The 16,823-nt window shown below is 38.3% G+C and overlaps 1 protein-coding gene across 3 annotated transcripts in view; it reads right to left on the bottom strand.

Annotated features, from left to right (window-relative positions):
* The window catches only part of PPP1CB (protein phosphatase 1 catalytic subunit beta), a 61,883-nt gene that overhangs the window by 10,741 nt on the left and 34,319 nt on the right, over positions 1–16,823 (bottom strand). For all 3 annotated transcript variants that reach the window (XM_037812577.1, XM_037812576.1, XM_037812578.1), the window contains 3 exons: positions 14,606–14,836; positions 12,810–12,914; positions 8,396–8,467 (listed from right to left, as the gene is read on the bottom strand). In XM_037812577.1, coding sequence (XP_037668505.1) covers positions 8,396–8,467; positions 12,810–12,914; positions 14,606–14,836 — 408 coding nt within the window. The remainder of the gene's footprint in view (positions 1–8,395; positions 8,468–12,809; positions 12,915–14,605; positions 14,837–16,823) is intronic.

The following is a 16,823-nucleotide window of genomic DNA, read 5'->3' as shown; positions in this document are numbered from 1 at the left end:
GAGCCCTCTACCGTAAGTTTTACCCTTGGGAAGACGGTTGCTGCAAAGGAGAGGCTAGGCCTCCCTATATTTGTGCCTAAGAGTCTCCTCCTGAATGCCTCTTTGTCGCTCAGATGTGGCCCTCTCTCTCTGGCTAAGCCAACTTGAAAGGTGAAATCACTGCCCTCCCCCCTACGTGGGATCAGACACCCAGGGGAGTGAATCTCCCTGGCAATGTAGAATATGACTCCCGGGGAGGAATGTAGACCCGGCGTCGTGGGACGGAAAACATCTTCTTGACCAAAAGGGGGATGTGAAAGGAAATGAAATAAGCTTCAGTGGCAGAGAGATTCCAAAACGAGCCGAGAGGTCACTCTGGTGGGCACTCTTACGCACACTTTAGACAACCCTTTTTAGGTTCTAAAGAATTGGGGTAGCTGGTGGTGGATACCTGAAACTATCAAACTACAACCCAGAACCCATGAATCTCGAAGACAGTTGTATAAAAATGTAGCTTATGAGGGGTGACAATGGGATTGGGAAAGCCATAAGGACCACACTCCACTTTGTCTAGTTTATGGATGGATGAGTAGAAAAATAGGGGAAGGAAACAAACAGACAAAGGTACCCAGTGTTCTTTTTTACTTCAATTGCTCTTTTTCACTCTAACTATTATTCTTGTTATTTTTGTGTGTGTGCTAATGAAGGTGTCAGGGATTGATTTAGGTGATGAATGTACAACTATGTAATGGTACTGTAAACAATTGAAAGTACGATTTGTTTTGTATGACTGCGTGGTATGTGAATATATCTCAATAAAATGATGATTAAAAAAAAAAAAAAAGCCAATCCATTTCTGGCGTTTTGCATTCCGGCAGCATTAGCAAACTAGAACACCATCCTTGTGCCAGTGCCGTGCTGTTTTGCTTACTATGGGTTTGTAATATGTTTTAAGACCAGGAAGTGCTGAGTTCTCTAACTTCATTTTTCTTTTCAGGATGGCTTTGGCTATTGGGGGATCCTTACCCTTCCATATAAATTTGATAACTGGCTTTCCCATTTCTGCAAAGATTATTGGAATCTGTAAATCACTTCTGGTAGAACTGACATCTTAACAATATTCAGTCTTCCAATCCATGATCATGGAATGTCCTTCCATTTATTTAGGTCTTCTTTGATTTCTTTTAGCAATGTTTTATGGTTTTTTCTGTGTATAAGTCCTTTACATCCTTGGTTAGATTTATTCCTAGATACCTGATTCTTTTAGCTGCTACTATAAAAGGAGTTTTGATTTTTTCTTCTGATTGTTCATTACCAGTGCATAGACACACTACTGATTTTGTGCATTTATCTTGTATCCTGTCACTCTGCTGAATTCATTTAGTAGCTCCAGTACCTTTCTTATGGATTTTTCAGGATTTTCTGTATATAGGATCATGTCATCTGCAAAAGGGAAAGTTTTACTTCTTTCTTTCCAATTTGGATGACTATTATTTCTTTTTCTTGCCTAGAACTCCCAGTACAATGCTAAATAACAGTGGGTATCCCTTTCCTGTTACTGATCTTAGAGGAAATCTTTCAATCTTTCACCATTAAGTATGACGATGTTAGCTGTGGGTGTTAACAAAAGTCTTTTATAAAGGTAGATGATTACCTTTACCAGAGGTCTTTATTTCTGTATGTAGCTTTAAAACACTGTCTAGTTTCCTTTCCTTCCAGTCTGAAGAACTTCCTTTAGCACATTTGGTAGAGCAGGTCTACTGTTGATGAATTCCCTGTTTTTGTTTATGTGGGAATGTCTCTCCCTCATTTCTGAAAGAAAATCTTGGATTAAAATTCTTGGTTAGGGACTGTTTTCTTTCAGCCCTTTATAATATTTCAATCTGCTGTCTTCTTGAATCCATGGTTTCTGATGAGAAATTAGCACTTAACTAACTGGGACTCCTTTGTATAAACATGTTACTTTTCTCTTGTGGTTTTCAGAACTCCCCTTTTCCTTTGCATTCGACAGATTGATTGGTATGAGGTGTGCGAATGTGTCTCCATATTTATGTTGTTGTTTGGTGTTCTCTGGAATCTTGGATGTGCATATTCATGTCTTTTACTAAGTCTGGGAAATTCCCTATCTTTATTTCTTTGAATATTCCTTCTGTCCCTTTCTCTCTTTCATCTCCTTCTGGAACTCCTACAATGCATATATTCTTATACTTGATCATGTCCCAGCAGTCTCTGAGGCTAGTTTTGCTTTTTATAATTCTGTTTTCTTTCTGCTCCTCAGCCTGACTCATTTCAATTATCTTGTCTTCAAGTTTGCTAGTTCTTTCAACTGCCATCTCCAATCTGCTGCTAAAACTCTACTGGGAATGTTTCATTTGTTATTGTGGTCTTCAACTACAGTAGTTCTGTTTGGTCCCTCTTGAAAATTTCTCTTTATTGCTATTGTCATAGTTTTCATTCTTTGTTTTCGTGATATCCTTTAGTTCTTTCTGTATTTTCCTTCCTCTCCATGAACATACTGTTTTCCTGATATCCTTTAGTGCTATATGGACTGTTTCTCTGAAATCTTTCAGTTCTTTCTCTGTATTTTCCTTCATCTCCTTGAGCATACTGAAGATCATTTTTAAAGTCTTTGTCCTCTATGTCCACAGGTCCACAGTCCAGCCATCTTCACTGATGTTTTCTGGATTTTACCCTCTTCCTTTGGATGGGGCATCATTTCCTGTTTTTTGGGGTTTTTTTTTTTGGTAACCTTTTGTTGCAAACTGCACATTTTATTATTTAAACATGTTAACTCTAGAATTTATTCCAAGAGGTTTGTTTCTTGAATTTGTAACCAGCTGGTAATATGACAAATTTTCTTGAGTGTCAGAAGCTAACAATACCAAGCAAATCTAAGCATAAAACACCTTTCACCATCTTTGCAAATTGGCTTTGTGGTTGGCGGGTTCTCTTCGTCAACATTCAGGACTCCTGTCAAAAATGTCAGCCCGAGGTGACTGCAAAGTGCACGGGTTCTCCCTGACTTTTCTGGGCTTGTGGCTTGCTATTGTCTTAGGAGTTCCTCTGTTCACAGGAGTTTGAATGTCCTCTATACTTTCCAGGAAACAGATCTCCCTCTCCCCCGTCTTCCACAAAAGGAATTAAGGCAGGTAAGCCTTTGCTCCAGGCTAACTGACTCACTGTTTCTAATACTGCCTTGGTTGTCTCAAGCTGCTTTTGCCTGGAGGGCAACTCTGGGAGAGAGTGCACACTGGGGAGAAGTTCCCCAAGTCAGTTTTTCCCAGCTGAAACAAGGCCAGGGAACCACAAGGGGAGAGTTTGTGGGCTACATTCTGTCTTGGAGAGGGGGACTCAGGAAGGGGTCAGGAAGAGTGCCAGAAGCTTCTTTCATAGCTCCCCAATGCTGCATTCTCTCGACTCAGACACTGCCTAGCCAATGAATCCCTTCATCTGTCCTCCACAGCCCTGAGGAAGCATGCTGTCTTTAAATCTCCTCTGCCACCTGTCTGGGGTGGATTAGAACAATGGCTGCCCTCAAAACAGGGTCCCCAGGGACCCAAGATAGCTAGTCAGAAACAGTGCTCGGCAATGAGCCCATGTCCCCCACCTGCTGGATCTTGGGGAAGTGGGTTTTTATGTCTCTCTGGTACCAATAAGGTACACCAGGGGCCGGACCCCCACTGCTGCCTGCTGTTATGAGTGGGGGCTGAGCAACAGTAACCGCTGTGTAGGGATAACAATTTACTGATATTTATGGTATTTTACCAACCTCTTCTTCCTGCTCTTCTTTGAATGCTGTATAATGTTCTACTGGACTCCAGAAATGGAAAGTATTTGATTCAGACAGTTCGTACCTGATTAATAGTTGTTCTGGTGGAGGGACTGATTCCTGGAGCTTCCTACTCCACCATCTTGCCACAGTTCTCTGCCATTAGAATTTTTAAATAAGTCTTTATATCTGGTAAGACTAGTATACCCATTTTATTTTTATTCTTTGGGACTGTCTAGGCAATTTTTGATCCTTTGCTTTTCCAAATATATTTTAGAATCAGTTCATCATTACTAAAGCCAAGGACCTAATTAGTCTCCTCTGTCAGACTTTTTAAAAAATCCTTTGAGGAGAGGCTAGGCCTCCCTATATTTGTGCCTAAGAGTCTCCTGAATGCTTCTTTGTTGCTCAGATGTGGCCCTCTCTCTCTGGCTAAGCCAACTTGAAAGGTGAAATCACTGCCCTCCCCCCTACGTGGGATCAGACACCCAGGGGAGTGAATCTCCCTGGCAACGTGGAATATGACTCCCGGGGAGGAATGTAGACCCGGCATCGTGGGATGGAGAACATCTTCTTGACCACAAGGGGGATGTGAAAGGAAATGAAATAAGCTTCAGTGGCAGAGAGATTCCAAAACGAGCCGAGAGATCACTCTGGTCGGCACTCTTATGCACACTTTAGACAACCTTTTTTAGGTTCTAAAGAATTGGGGTAGCTGGTGGTGGATACCTGAAACTATTAAACTACAACCCAGAACCCATGAATCTCGAAGACAGTTGTATAAAAATGTAGCTTATGAGGGGTGACAGTGGGATTGGGAATGCCATAAGGACCAAACTCCACTTTGTCTAGTTTATGGATGGATGTGTAGAAAAGTAGGGGAAGCAAACAAACAGACAAAGGTACCTAGTGTTCTTTTTTACTTCAATTGCTCTTTTTCACTCTAATTATTATTCTTGTTATTTTTGTGTGTGTGCTAATGAAGGTGTCAGGGATTGATTTAGGTGATGAATGTACAACTATGTAATGGTACTGTAAACAATCGAAAGTACAATTTGTTTTGTATGACTGCGTGGTATGTGAATATATCTCAATAAAATGATGATTAAAAAAAAAAAAAAAAAAAAAAGAATTGGGGTAGCTGGTGGTGGATACCTGAAACTATCAAACTACAACCCAGAACCCATGAATCTCGAAGACAGATGTATAAAAATGTAGCTTATGAGGGGTGACAATGGGATTGGGAAAGCCATAAGGACCACACTCCACTTTGTCTAGTTTATGGATGGATGAGTAGAAAAATAGGGGAAGGAAACAAACAGACAAAGGTACCCAGTGTTCTTTTTTACTTCAATTGCTCTTTTTCACTCTAATTATTATTCTTGTTATTTTTGTGTGTGTGCTAATGAAGGTGTCAGGGATTGATTTAGGTGATGAATGTACAACTATGTAATGGTACTGTAAACAATCGAAAGTACGATTTGTTTTGTATGACTGCGTGGTATGTGAATATATCTCAATAAAATGATTAAAAAAAAAAAAGGAAAAAAAAAAAAAATCCTTTGAGCCTCAATAGAAAATGTTTCCCTTCTTAAAACTGATCTGTAGATCAAATACAATTCCAATGAAATATCAACTTGGTTATTTGCGGTGGTTATGTTCCATGTCTCCATGAACACTGAACTGCCAAATACTGAACCACTGCTTCTAGGGAAAATACAGGGATTAGGTTCCTGTGAGCTTCTTGTAATGCTTTTATCAACCAATCAATACATAACCTTATTTCATGTGTGTTTCTGTTTAAAGACCACTCATTTTATGTAGACTGTTCATTCATTCACATTGAACCCATGGCCAACACTATTATATACAATCATGTCTGAATGAAGCTGATCTAACAAATGTATTTTCTCCGTGAGGCACATCACAGCCTTCTTGCACTTAGGAACAAGAGACAGCACTTCAGCACTACACTTGGGGGACACTTCAAGTCATGAAATCACAAGTACAAGAAATGTGAAAAACATAGCCCTAGATATACCTCAAAAGGATACTTTTTTTTACAATATGAAAGCTGAAACAAAAAGGCAGAGCAGCGTCTTTTTTGACCTAACCTGGGAACATGCACACACATTGGGTGACTCAAATTTTTTGCTGCCCTGTGCATGTCTGTGAATGACCACGAAAGTACCATGAGTAATGATTCTGAAGTTACAGATAAATTTTAGAGTAGGTGAATTCACAAATACAGAATCTGTAAATAACGAGGATCAACTTTATTTTTCTATGGTGCTGAGGAAAGAAGGAACAGTGAGAAGTCAGTGCTAAGGGAAGATATTTTTATAGAATGGGTCAGTTTTAAGATTTTTGGGGGGTGACCCTAACTTTATAATGTTTGTAACTTAGCAGGAAAGGAATTCTTAGTTTTGAGCCATACAGCTTTATAGGTGAACTGCTTAAAAAAACCCTTGTGGCAATGTGCTATTAATTTCTATCACTGATACTTCCTAAGAACTCCTGCTGTGATGTTTTAAAAAATCCCCCAGGAGAGCTGTTCTTGATTCACAAACCCTTTCTGGATGAAGCTGATTTTTTAAAACCTGAAACACACACACACTTCGTGCTTTATAATGTTCATATGTTCCAGTGTATTTCCATAGATGAAGCACTGAGCAGAAAGCCATGGCATGAAGAAACTACTATTTCAATGTGACAATAAAACTGTGTAAAACTAGGTAGTTGTTTTAGCAATTATCTGAGAAACAGGACATTCTGGGATGCATAAAAAATGAAATACTAGTAGTGACAACAACCTGGAATTCTTCAACCTTCATGGACTGAAGATAATTTCAAAGTCAAGGTTCAAGGCTTTGTAATTCAATTCCTAATGAGCAATCATCATAATTAACTAGGTTAATGTTTCAAAGAATTGTGTTAATTTATAAAGTAAATTTCTGAAGATTATAAAGAACATCAAAGCTCAAAATGACCATTTTTAGCATCTCAGTATCTTCCCACTAAAATGTTAAAAAGAGAAACTACAGTGTCACACTTGAAACCAAAGATTTATATTTGAACTACACCATCAACAGAAACTGCACAAATGTAATGATTCGAAATATGTATTTATATTGTATCTTATTTTAAAAATATCATTTTAAATAAAATACTATTGAAATAGTTTCAATTAGGTTTAAATATATTCTATAAACACAATCAAAATCCGTGGTAAAACCCATGTTTTTTTCTTTTTATAATCAACACTTAATTATAGACTTAAGTTGTAAGGCAAGGTACTACAACATGTAGTATTTCAGATGGCTTACTGACACCAGAGAATCTATACAACTGTTTATAATGGTTGCTGTTTAGCCATGAGCAGCATTTACAGTAATTATCATCAGGCTCTCAGCACACAAAGCAAATCAATCCAGTGACACTTGAAAAGTACCCAAATGCATGTTCTTTCCAGTCTAATTTAGAGTTTAGTCATGTTTTGCTCAGGCACTTGTCCAATATTTTTTAATGCTTCTATTTCCAAAGAATCTTTGAATCTCATTATCAGTGGGAAACAAACTTAGTGATCATCCAGTCCAACCCATATTTGAGGTACAATAGATTCCCCTTCACAAAATTATCAAGAACAAGCCTCTTATCAGTTAAGCGACTTTTTTCCACATACAATTCATCATCTAAAGCAATCCTCATGTTGGACATGTTCAAGTTTGTAAAGAACTGATGAATACAACACATCCAGGATGGGTTGGATTACACAGGTAACAGTGGGTCAGTGAAGTACAGAAAGGAAAGCTTGTTAAGGCAGAACCTAGGGAGAGGGCCGTTTTGCTTATATTTTGATGCTTTTAGTAGGATGAAAGTAGTGACGTTTCAAGTAGAAGTCGAACAAAGGAAGCACAACTTAAATACATTCAACAGACCTTAACAGCATTTTACTCTGAGTGCCATGATTAGATACCTTAGTACATGCAAACGGTACTCAAATATGAGTAGTAACAAATTTAAAGCCAAGAGAAAAGTCTGGTTAAATGACAACTGCGCTTTCCATTTATTTATAAAATTTTACTATACTCTTTTATTAATTAACATTTTATCCTTAACTGGAATTTATTTGCCTTTGACTTACTTCATCTAAGAAGTTATTCTGTATGTCTGAAAAGTCAACCTTCAAAATATACTTCCCTAGAACCTTAAAAGCTCTACAAGTTTGAAATATTATAATGATGCAGAAAACTAATTTTAAAAAAAGACTATTTTAATTAAAAAACTTTTTGACCAATTTAATAAGTATTTGAAGGGCGTACCAATGCTAATTTGAATGAGAGAATCTGGAAAGCTAGGACTCTTAGGGAATCAATAGCAAGATCTTCTGTGATAAAATATATTTGACAGAACCATATTATGTCATTGAAATAAAGCTCTGCACTTTGGAGAATGATTTGTGGGAAGTGAAATGTTTTATATTATTGCAAATAAAGTAATCTCTAGTTAGTTTATTGACTATAAAAAAAGAGCTCTATTATTTATTATATAAACCAATCACATTTCCACTAAACATAATTAGATTTGCAGTGTCAAACACATCACATTATATAACAAAACATTAATTCAAATTCGTTATGTACTTACCTGTATCAGGGACATCAGTGGGTCTCATAATTCTCCGAATCTGCTCCATTGATTGCAGGTCTGGTGAAAGTCCTATAAATAAAGTCAAGAAGTCAGACTGACATCTAGATTCCTAATAGTCACCCAATTAAAAAGCATTTAATCAAAGTAGATTAACTACATAAAATTAGAGACACCGCAAGTGTTCCTTTTAATATTGTCTGGTTGAGTTATTATGAATCCCACTCTAACAAAATAGAGCACTGTGATTAAGGTGTCTTCTCTACATTTTTTTTTTCATATTAGGGCTACGAAATTCCCTTCTATTTCAAAAAATATTCTCAAGGAAAGAAACCACATCATTTTTTCTTTCCTTCCAACCATTCCCTGACAAATCTGTCACTTCTTCCTTACTACCTAATCTTAACATCCCACTCCAAAATGCTCATTATCTTCATAGGGCACAAACTGTTGATCAAAAGGTGTTACAGTTTCCTAGCTGCTAAAATAAATACCATACAATGAATTGGCTTCCCAATAGGAATTCACTGGCTCACAGTTTCAGAGGCTAAAAGGCTTGCTCTCTTCTGGCTAGCTGGCAATCTTTGGGGTCCCTTGACTTTTCAGTGACATGGTAGCATCTTCTTTCTAGGTTCCACTGGCTTCCAGCTTCAGGCTGTTCCTCATGGCTTCCCTTTCTGTGTCTAATTTCCTTTGCTTATAAGGATTTCAGCCATATTGGATTACAACCGATCTTCAATTCAGTTTGGGCACACCTTAACCAGCAACATTTTCAAGGGTCATATTTACAAACAAACGTCTTTACACCCACAGGACCAGGCATGGACTACTTAACATGCGTTTTGTGGGGGACATGACTCAATCCCCAATAGTCCATACTTTGGACCTTCAAAAGACATGTTCTTCCCACATGCAAAACACATTCATTCCATCATAGCATCCTAAAAGCCTTAAGCCATTTCAGTAACAATCTTAGGTACAAAGTCAGAGTCTGGCTATGAGTGTGATCCATTGTGGGGCAAAATTCCTGCATGAAGGAACTGTGAAACCTAGAAAATAAGTTATCTGCATCCAATATATAATGGTAGGACAAGCACAGGATAAACATTCCCATTCTAAAAGAGAAAAATTGGAAGGAAAACAGGGGTCGCAGGTCCCAAACAAGGCTGAAACCCAGCAGGAAAATCTCCTTTAGAACTTAACGTCTGAGAGCCATCTGTGGATCAATGTTTTGTCCTCCAGACCTCCTGGAACAGCAGCCCCAACCTTTCCCCACCACTGGGATATAGGACCCACTCTCTGAGCCATCAGAATGGCTGCCAGACTCTCCACGAATGATGGGGCACAGGTTCCATCATCTCTTGAGCACTGGGGTATCAGCCCTCTCCTTGAACAACAGGGCGCCAGGCCCACCACTCCAAGTGCCGGGACAGATAGCCTGTCCCAAGTACAGGGGCGGACCTCCTCTTTCCACACACATGGGTGGGCCTGCTCTCTTGGCCCACGGAGACCTTTTCAGTCCAGACCTTTGCTTCCATCATTCATTCCTTCAAGTCATTTTTCCTTAAATTTATCCCTTCTCTACTTCTTCCAGTCCTGGCTCTCAGTGGTTCTGCTCATAAAAACTTTTTCAAAAACCTTGTTGGCTCTGTATGCAGTACAAGCAAGTCAAAACCATCGGACAATAGAACTTTCCAAAAATCCTTCCTGGATAAATGCATTTCTAATCCTGACTTCCACTAAAATGGCTGACTGGATCCATTTCAGCCAGACCCTCCTCAGCAAAGTTTGTTCAGTTAAATCCTCCCATGGAATCTGTGGTATGTCAACCTGGCCAGGTGATGATACCCAGGTATCTGGTCAAGCAGGCACTGGCCTAACAGTTACTACAAGGACATTTGTGGCTGGTTAATAAACCAGCAGGCTGGTTTATTAAATCATCAATCAATTGGCTGCAGCTGTGACTGATTACATCAATGAGGCGTGTATTCCACAATGAGAGTGCAATCAGCTGGATTTAATCCAATCAGTTGAAGACTTTTAAGGGAGACAGAAGACCTTCACTTCTTCACCTAATCAGTGAAGCACTTCCTGAGGAGTTCACTGAACATCTTCACTGGAGTTGCCAGTTTGCTACCTGCCATGTGGAATTTGAAGTCGTGCATACCCACGGTTGCATGAGACACTTTTATAAAATCTTATATTTTATAGATATCTCTTGTTGATTCTGCTTCCCTACAGAACCCTAACCAATACAGAATCCCATTCTCTGGGGACTTCCTTTCCTGGAAGCTCAGGAAGGTCCCTGATAGAGCCACTTCTGGTCCAAGTCTCATACTACACTATCTGGATAGGCTGAGAATTTGCAAAATCATCAATTTCTGGTTCCTTTTGTGCTTCAGAGTTTAATTTCAGCTTATCCCTTTCCTCCTGCATTTTACTACAAGCTACAAAGAGAAGCCAGGCTACATCTTACGTACTTTGCTTGGAAATCTCCTCACCTAAATATCCAAGTTTATCACTTAAAAGTTCCCATTTCAACATATCAGACCATAAGGTTCTCTGGCACTTTATAACAAGGATGTCCTTTCTTCTTATTTCCAATAACACATTCATCATTTCTTTCTAAAGCCTCATCAGACGTACCTTTAACATCACATTTCTATCAACAGTCTTTTCAGTGAAATCCGGGCCTTTTCTATTAAGCACCTCACAATTCTCCTAGCCTCTACCCATTGCCCAATTCCAAAGCAGTTTCCACATTTTTTGGTAGTTGCAATAGCAGCACCCCACTTTCTGGTACCAAAAATCTGTTTTAGTTTCCTAAGTGCTAAAACAAATTCCATACAATATGTTGACTTAACAACAGGAACTTATTGGCTCACGGTTTCAGAAGGGAGAAGGCTTGCTTCCTCCTGGGGATGGTATCTCCCCCTGGCTGCCAGCAATCTTTGAGGTTCCTTGGCTTTTCCATTACATGGTTATGTCTTTTCCTTTCCTCTGAGTTCTGTTGAGGTCTAGCCTCTGACGGCTCTCTGTGGCTTCCTGCCCCGTGTCCAATTTCCATTGCTTATAAGGACTTCAGCCCTATTGGATTAAGGCCCACCCTCATTCAATTTGGGCATACTTAACTAATAAATCTTCAAAAGTCCTGTTTAGAAATGTGTTTACACCCACAAAACCAGGAGCTGGGACTGGACCATGCATTTTGAGGGGGACATGATTCACTACCCAACAAAAGAATAAACAAGAAAAAGCACATGAAAATACTTCGCAATCTTTAAAATACAAACAATTGTTTTTCTCTGGTAGGCAAACCAAGTAACAACACATGGAAAGGAACTGAACAGTTTCCTTCCTGTTACATTTTTATCTTTAACTAAACAAATATGCAAGAGCTAGAACTCCTGAAGTATTTAGTATCTATTGGAGTATGTTTCAGTCTATATAATGAATTATGTTGTCAGAGAATAAACCATTTATTATCTCATGCCTAGACAAGTGCATCTATCCTTTTAGCCTTTTCCCACTTCAATTCTTTTCACATATACTATTTTTACACTATTTTCATTAAATTATTTCTCTGTACAAAACACAAACTCCTTTGCAGAGTCTTCAAATCTCTCTATATTCTGATCCCATTATTCTCCAACGTGTACTTAACATTCTAGTTGGTCCAGTTGTCACATAGTCCCTGAATCAGACAATGCAGAAACACTGTCTCACATCTTTTTCACCTTTCTGAAGTTTCTCTCTCCTCCAAAACCCAAGGCTTCCTAAATGCTCTCAACAATTCTTTCTTCCTTTCCCTGAAGAATGAGAATCAGGTCCCTCTTTGGAGTCAATATTTGTTTCATAAATATAAATTTTATCAATAGGTTTTTAGGTTCTGCAAGATAGCCAGGTCATATATTATCCCATGTATTTTCGTGGCATCTGGCCAAACGCTAGACACGTAGGTTAACTTTTCAAATGAATTTTTATATTTTCAAGCTTATTTTGCAGGTCACATGGAGTAACACAATTCAATCAAAAAACTGTTTTTAGGACTAAAGGAGACATATTACATATGCCATGTTCTGTAAATATTAAACTCAATTATATTTGTATTCTTATAAAAGGTATTTAATATAGGCAGGGAGATTTCATCTTTCCTTCAAGAGGTATCCGTGAAAATTTGAGTCAAAGAAGAAAAAGGAAAAAATTTGTTCAAACAAAACTCAATTTATCCTCTATATTTGAAATTCTCTAAAGATAAGCACTAAGTTTTCATATTTTTTAATAAACCTAAATTTGCAATTACTAAAAGAAGTTTCAGCCATGTTTAAAATACTTTTAATCACTTGAGTTTTCACACAGGGACTACTTTGTTTCCACAATAAGAAAAATCCATAAGGCAAATTTACTAGTCTACCTCCATGACAGCAGAAGATCTTCTCATCCACAATGGCAGCTATAGGCAGACAGTTAAAACAATCAGTGAAAGTCTTCCACAATTTAATATTAAACCTTCGTTTGCCTGTAAAAAGAATAAGCAGATAGAATAAATAGGAAATAGCAAACTATCTATACATAAACATTAATATATTAATCTATATATTTAATCATGGCATGAGTAAATCTAAAACTTTTATCTTTCAAACCGAAGGAAAAGGAATGATTCCATTATTCTTTTTTATGTTTATCTAACACTGTTTTTTTATAATCAGTTATCTGTATTTTTTAAAAAAAAAGGTAGCAAATATAACAAATATTCACTACTCTTCAGTAATGCTGTAAAGACTTCAAAGACCATTGTTTTATAAAATAAATAAATGCAAAATTTTGTCTTTTAAGTTCAGTATAATATAGCAATTTTGGAATAGCTGAACAGACTAATTTCTTTTTTCCCTTCAATGTGTGAACTAGGTAAATACCTAGCCAAATAAGTAAGCACACAGGAAAGGAATGCCTCTGGAGACTGTCCATTTTGACTCCAATGCATTGAGTAACACAGTGTGAACTTATTTTCAAGAAAGGAGAATTTCCAAGTATTTAAATGATACTCACTTTTGAATGAAATACAACTTGGCACTATAGTATAAAGATACAAAGGCAGTAATTTTCCCATAGCCTAGCCTAAATAGCTACAACAGAGGGCCTCAAGTATATATCTTTTTATAGTTCCTCATTATTTCTGAATTTGGCAGTAAGTTGCAATAACTAACCCAGGGTAGAGATGAAAAACACAAGTATTAGTTTCCTATGTTTCTATGCTGTAGCCTGCCTCTCATAAGAATAACTCAAAACAGAGTTTACAAGCTGCTCTCATAATTTCATTTGATGTCATTTATACCCTCAAGAAGGTTGACCATTCAAGCCCAGATTTCAACTTTAAGAGTATACCTCTATTTTTGACGTAGCTTTAAGAAGATGGCTATAGTTAAAATGCCACCTACTTTCTATGCTCTAAACGCTCTAAACCATTTACTATACCTCAAAAATAAAAATGGAATATAAAAATCAAATGTAGAATCATTTCTATTAGAATGTAAGCTCCATGAGAATAGAGATCATCTGTCTTCTCCACTGCTGCATTGCCGGTGTTTAGAATGGTGCTGGCATATACCACAAACATTTTTCAAGTATAGGATTGTATGAATCAAAGAGTTTGAACAGGACTCTACTATACTAATACTAAGGGTGGGAAAAAAAGGCCTAATGGGGAATTGGGCAGGAAAAATAATAAATTCACTGTAATTCAAATCTTTGCAATTTATTCTGTTGCAATTAACTAAACATGCTCACTCCCGTATTCTATCTAGCAAAACTACAAGACCAAACTTGAATGTAGTTAGGGAAATTTAGCAATAGCACTTGGAAATGCTACTGTTACAAAAGAGCAAATAAATGATTTCTTACTGATGAAAAAAGAATACCTTTTTTTGCTACATAAACTAATTAAAAGAGGGCCCCTTTACCTGAGGTAAGCTGCAGTCGATCTGAAACTATTATGACCAGAGAGAGCCTGAGGAACCAATTTAATTCATTAAAACATTTCCCAGTTTCAGGTTCCTCTTCCATTAAAAGCTCTCTTCCTGGGCTATGCCTAATAAAGCATATTTTGGGAAAAACAAAACAAACAAAAAAACCAAAAGAACTCTCCTGAACTGGAAAATTACTACAGAATTTTTCCATTAACTACTTTTTGAAGTTTTTATTTTTACTTACATTCATCATAGAATCCATAAATGCGATTGATGCTAGCACACTCATGGTTTCCTCTTAAGAGAAAGAAGTTCTCTGGATATTTGATTTTATAAGCCAATAGCAAACAAATGGTTTCCAAAGATTGCTTTCCTCTGTCCACATAATCTCCTAAGAAAAGATAGTTCGCTTCTGGTGGGAAACCTCCATACTCAAATAATCGCAGTAAATCTGTATACTGTCCATGAATATCTCCTAAAAATAGAAAAAGTTAGTTTTAGAAAATGCAGACGATGGTAGGCAGCTCAAATGAAGTGGTTCCCAATGTTCATTCTCTTGTGTAATCAATCTTCTTCCCTTGAGTGTGGGCAGGACCTACTGTCTTTTTCTAACAATACAGCAAAAGAGATAGGATGATTACAAAAGCCTCTGTCTTGCTTGCACTCTCTCTTGCCTCTTGGTTATGCCTGTGCTGACGAAGCCAGCTGCCATGCTATAAGCGGACCTATGGGTAAGTCCATGTACTAAGGAACTGAGGGAGTTTGCAGTCAACAGCTCACAAGAACTGAATCCGTCCCCAGTTGAATGTTGGCTCAACTCAGCAGACTGCAGCTTTGTGAGACCCAGAAGCAGAAGACCCAGTTTAGTTGCTCCCAGATTCCTGACCAACAGAAGCTGTCAGATAAGAAATAAATAAATAAATGCTGTAGTTTAAAGCCACAGACTTTGGGGGTAATTTGTTGCCCAATAGTAGATAACTAATACAGTTAGTCTTATTCTCTGATAATTTAATTTAGGTAATGTTGTTACACCAAATAGTAAGACAAACAGCAAGAAGTTAGAAAAATAATTTCTATTATACTCAAATTATTTCTAAATTAAAGCATTTTAAAGAGTTCCTTGAGATTTTAAATCATTATTTTTAAGATCACCTATAAATAACTATATTTGCTTCATTTAACATCACAGAAGGGATCAATCATTTCCACACAATTCCAAACTACTACCTCTTAAGTAAATGATACTCAAAGCTAATTTATTCATCTACTCAACAAACATTTACCTGGCTAATACGTCATTTGCCGTGCCAAGGAGCACCAAGCACATGATTTAATAAGCCATGTGAAGAAAGAGAATAAAAAGTATTTAAAGAGCACGCGATAGAGGCGGGGCAAGATGGCAGACTGGTGAGCTGTATGTTTTAGTTACTCCTCCAGGAAAGTAGGTAAAAAGCCAGGAACTGCGTGGACTGGACACCACAGAGCAATCTGTCTTTGGGCATACTTCATACAACACTCATGAAAACGTGGAACTGCTGAGATCAGCGAAATCTGTAAGTTTTTGCGGCCAGGGGACCCGCGCCCCTCCCTGCCAGACTCAGTCCCGGGGGAGGAGGGGCTGTCAGCTCCAGGAAGGAGAAGGGAGAATTGCAGTGGCTGCTCTCATCGGAAACTCATTCTACTGATTCAAACTCCAACCATAGATAGACTGAGGCCAGACACCAGAGACTCTGAGAGCAGCCAGCCCAGCAGAGAGGAGACGGGCATAGAAGGAAAACAACACGAGAAGCTCCAAAGTAAAAGCAGAGGATTTTTGGAGTTCTGGTGAACACAGAAAGGGGAAGGGCGGAGATCAGGCCTTGAGGCGCATATGCAAATCCCGAAGCAAGGCTGATCTCTCTGCCCAGGGCACCTTTCCTTAATGGCCCTGGTTGCTTTGTCTATTAGCATTTCAATAACCCATTAGATCTCTGAGGAGGGCCGTTTTTTTTTTTTTTTTTTTTTTTTTTTTTTTTTTTTTTTTAAATCCTTTTTGCTTTTTCTAAAACAATTACTCTAAGAAGCTCAATACAGAAAGCTTCAAAGAATTGAAATTTGGACACGTCAAGTCAAGAGCAGAACTAAGAGAGCTCTGAGACAAAAGGCAATAATCCAGTGGCTGAGAAAATTCACTAAACAACACAACTTCCCAAGAAAAGGGGGGTGTCCGCTCACAGCCACCATCCTGGTGGACAGGAAACACTCCTGCCCATCGCCAGCCCCATAGCCCAGAGCTGCCCCAGACAACCCAGTGTGACGGAAGTGCTTCAAATAACAGGCACACACCACAAAACTGGGCGTGGACATTAGCCTTCCCTGCAACCTCAGCTGAATGTCCCAGAGCTGGGAAGGGGGAGCAGTGTGAATTAACAGAGCCCCATTCAGCCATCATTTGAGCAGACTGGGAGCCTCCCAACACAGCC

Source organism: Choloepus didactylus, chromosome 20 (assembly GCF_015220235.1).
Source record: "Choloepus didactylus isolate mChoDid1 chromosome 20, mChoDid1.pri, whole genome shotgun sequence".
Taxonomy (NCBI): Eukaryota; Metazoa; Chordata; class Mammalia; order Pilosa; family Megalonychidae; genus Choloepus; species Choloepus didactylus.
The sequence above is the reverse complement of the archived record's forward strand: the minus strand, read 5'-3'. Positions and strand labels throughout refer to the sequence as shown.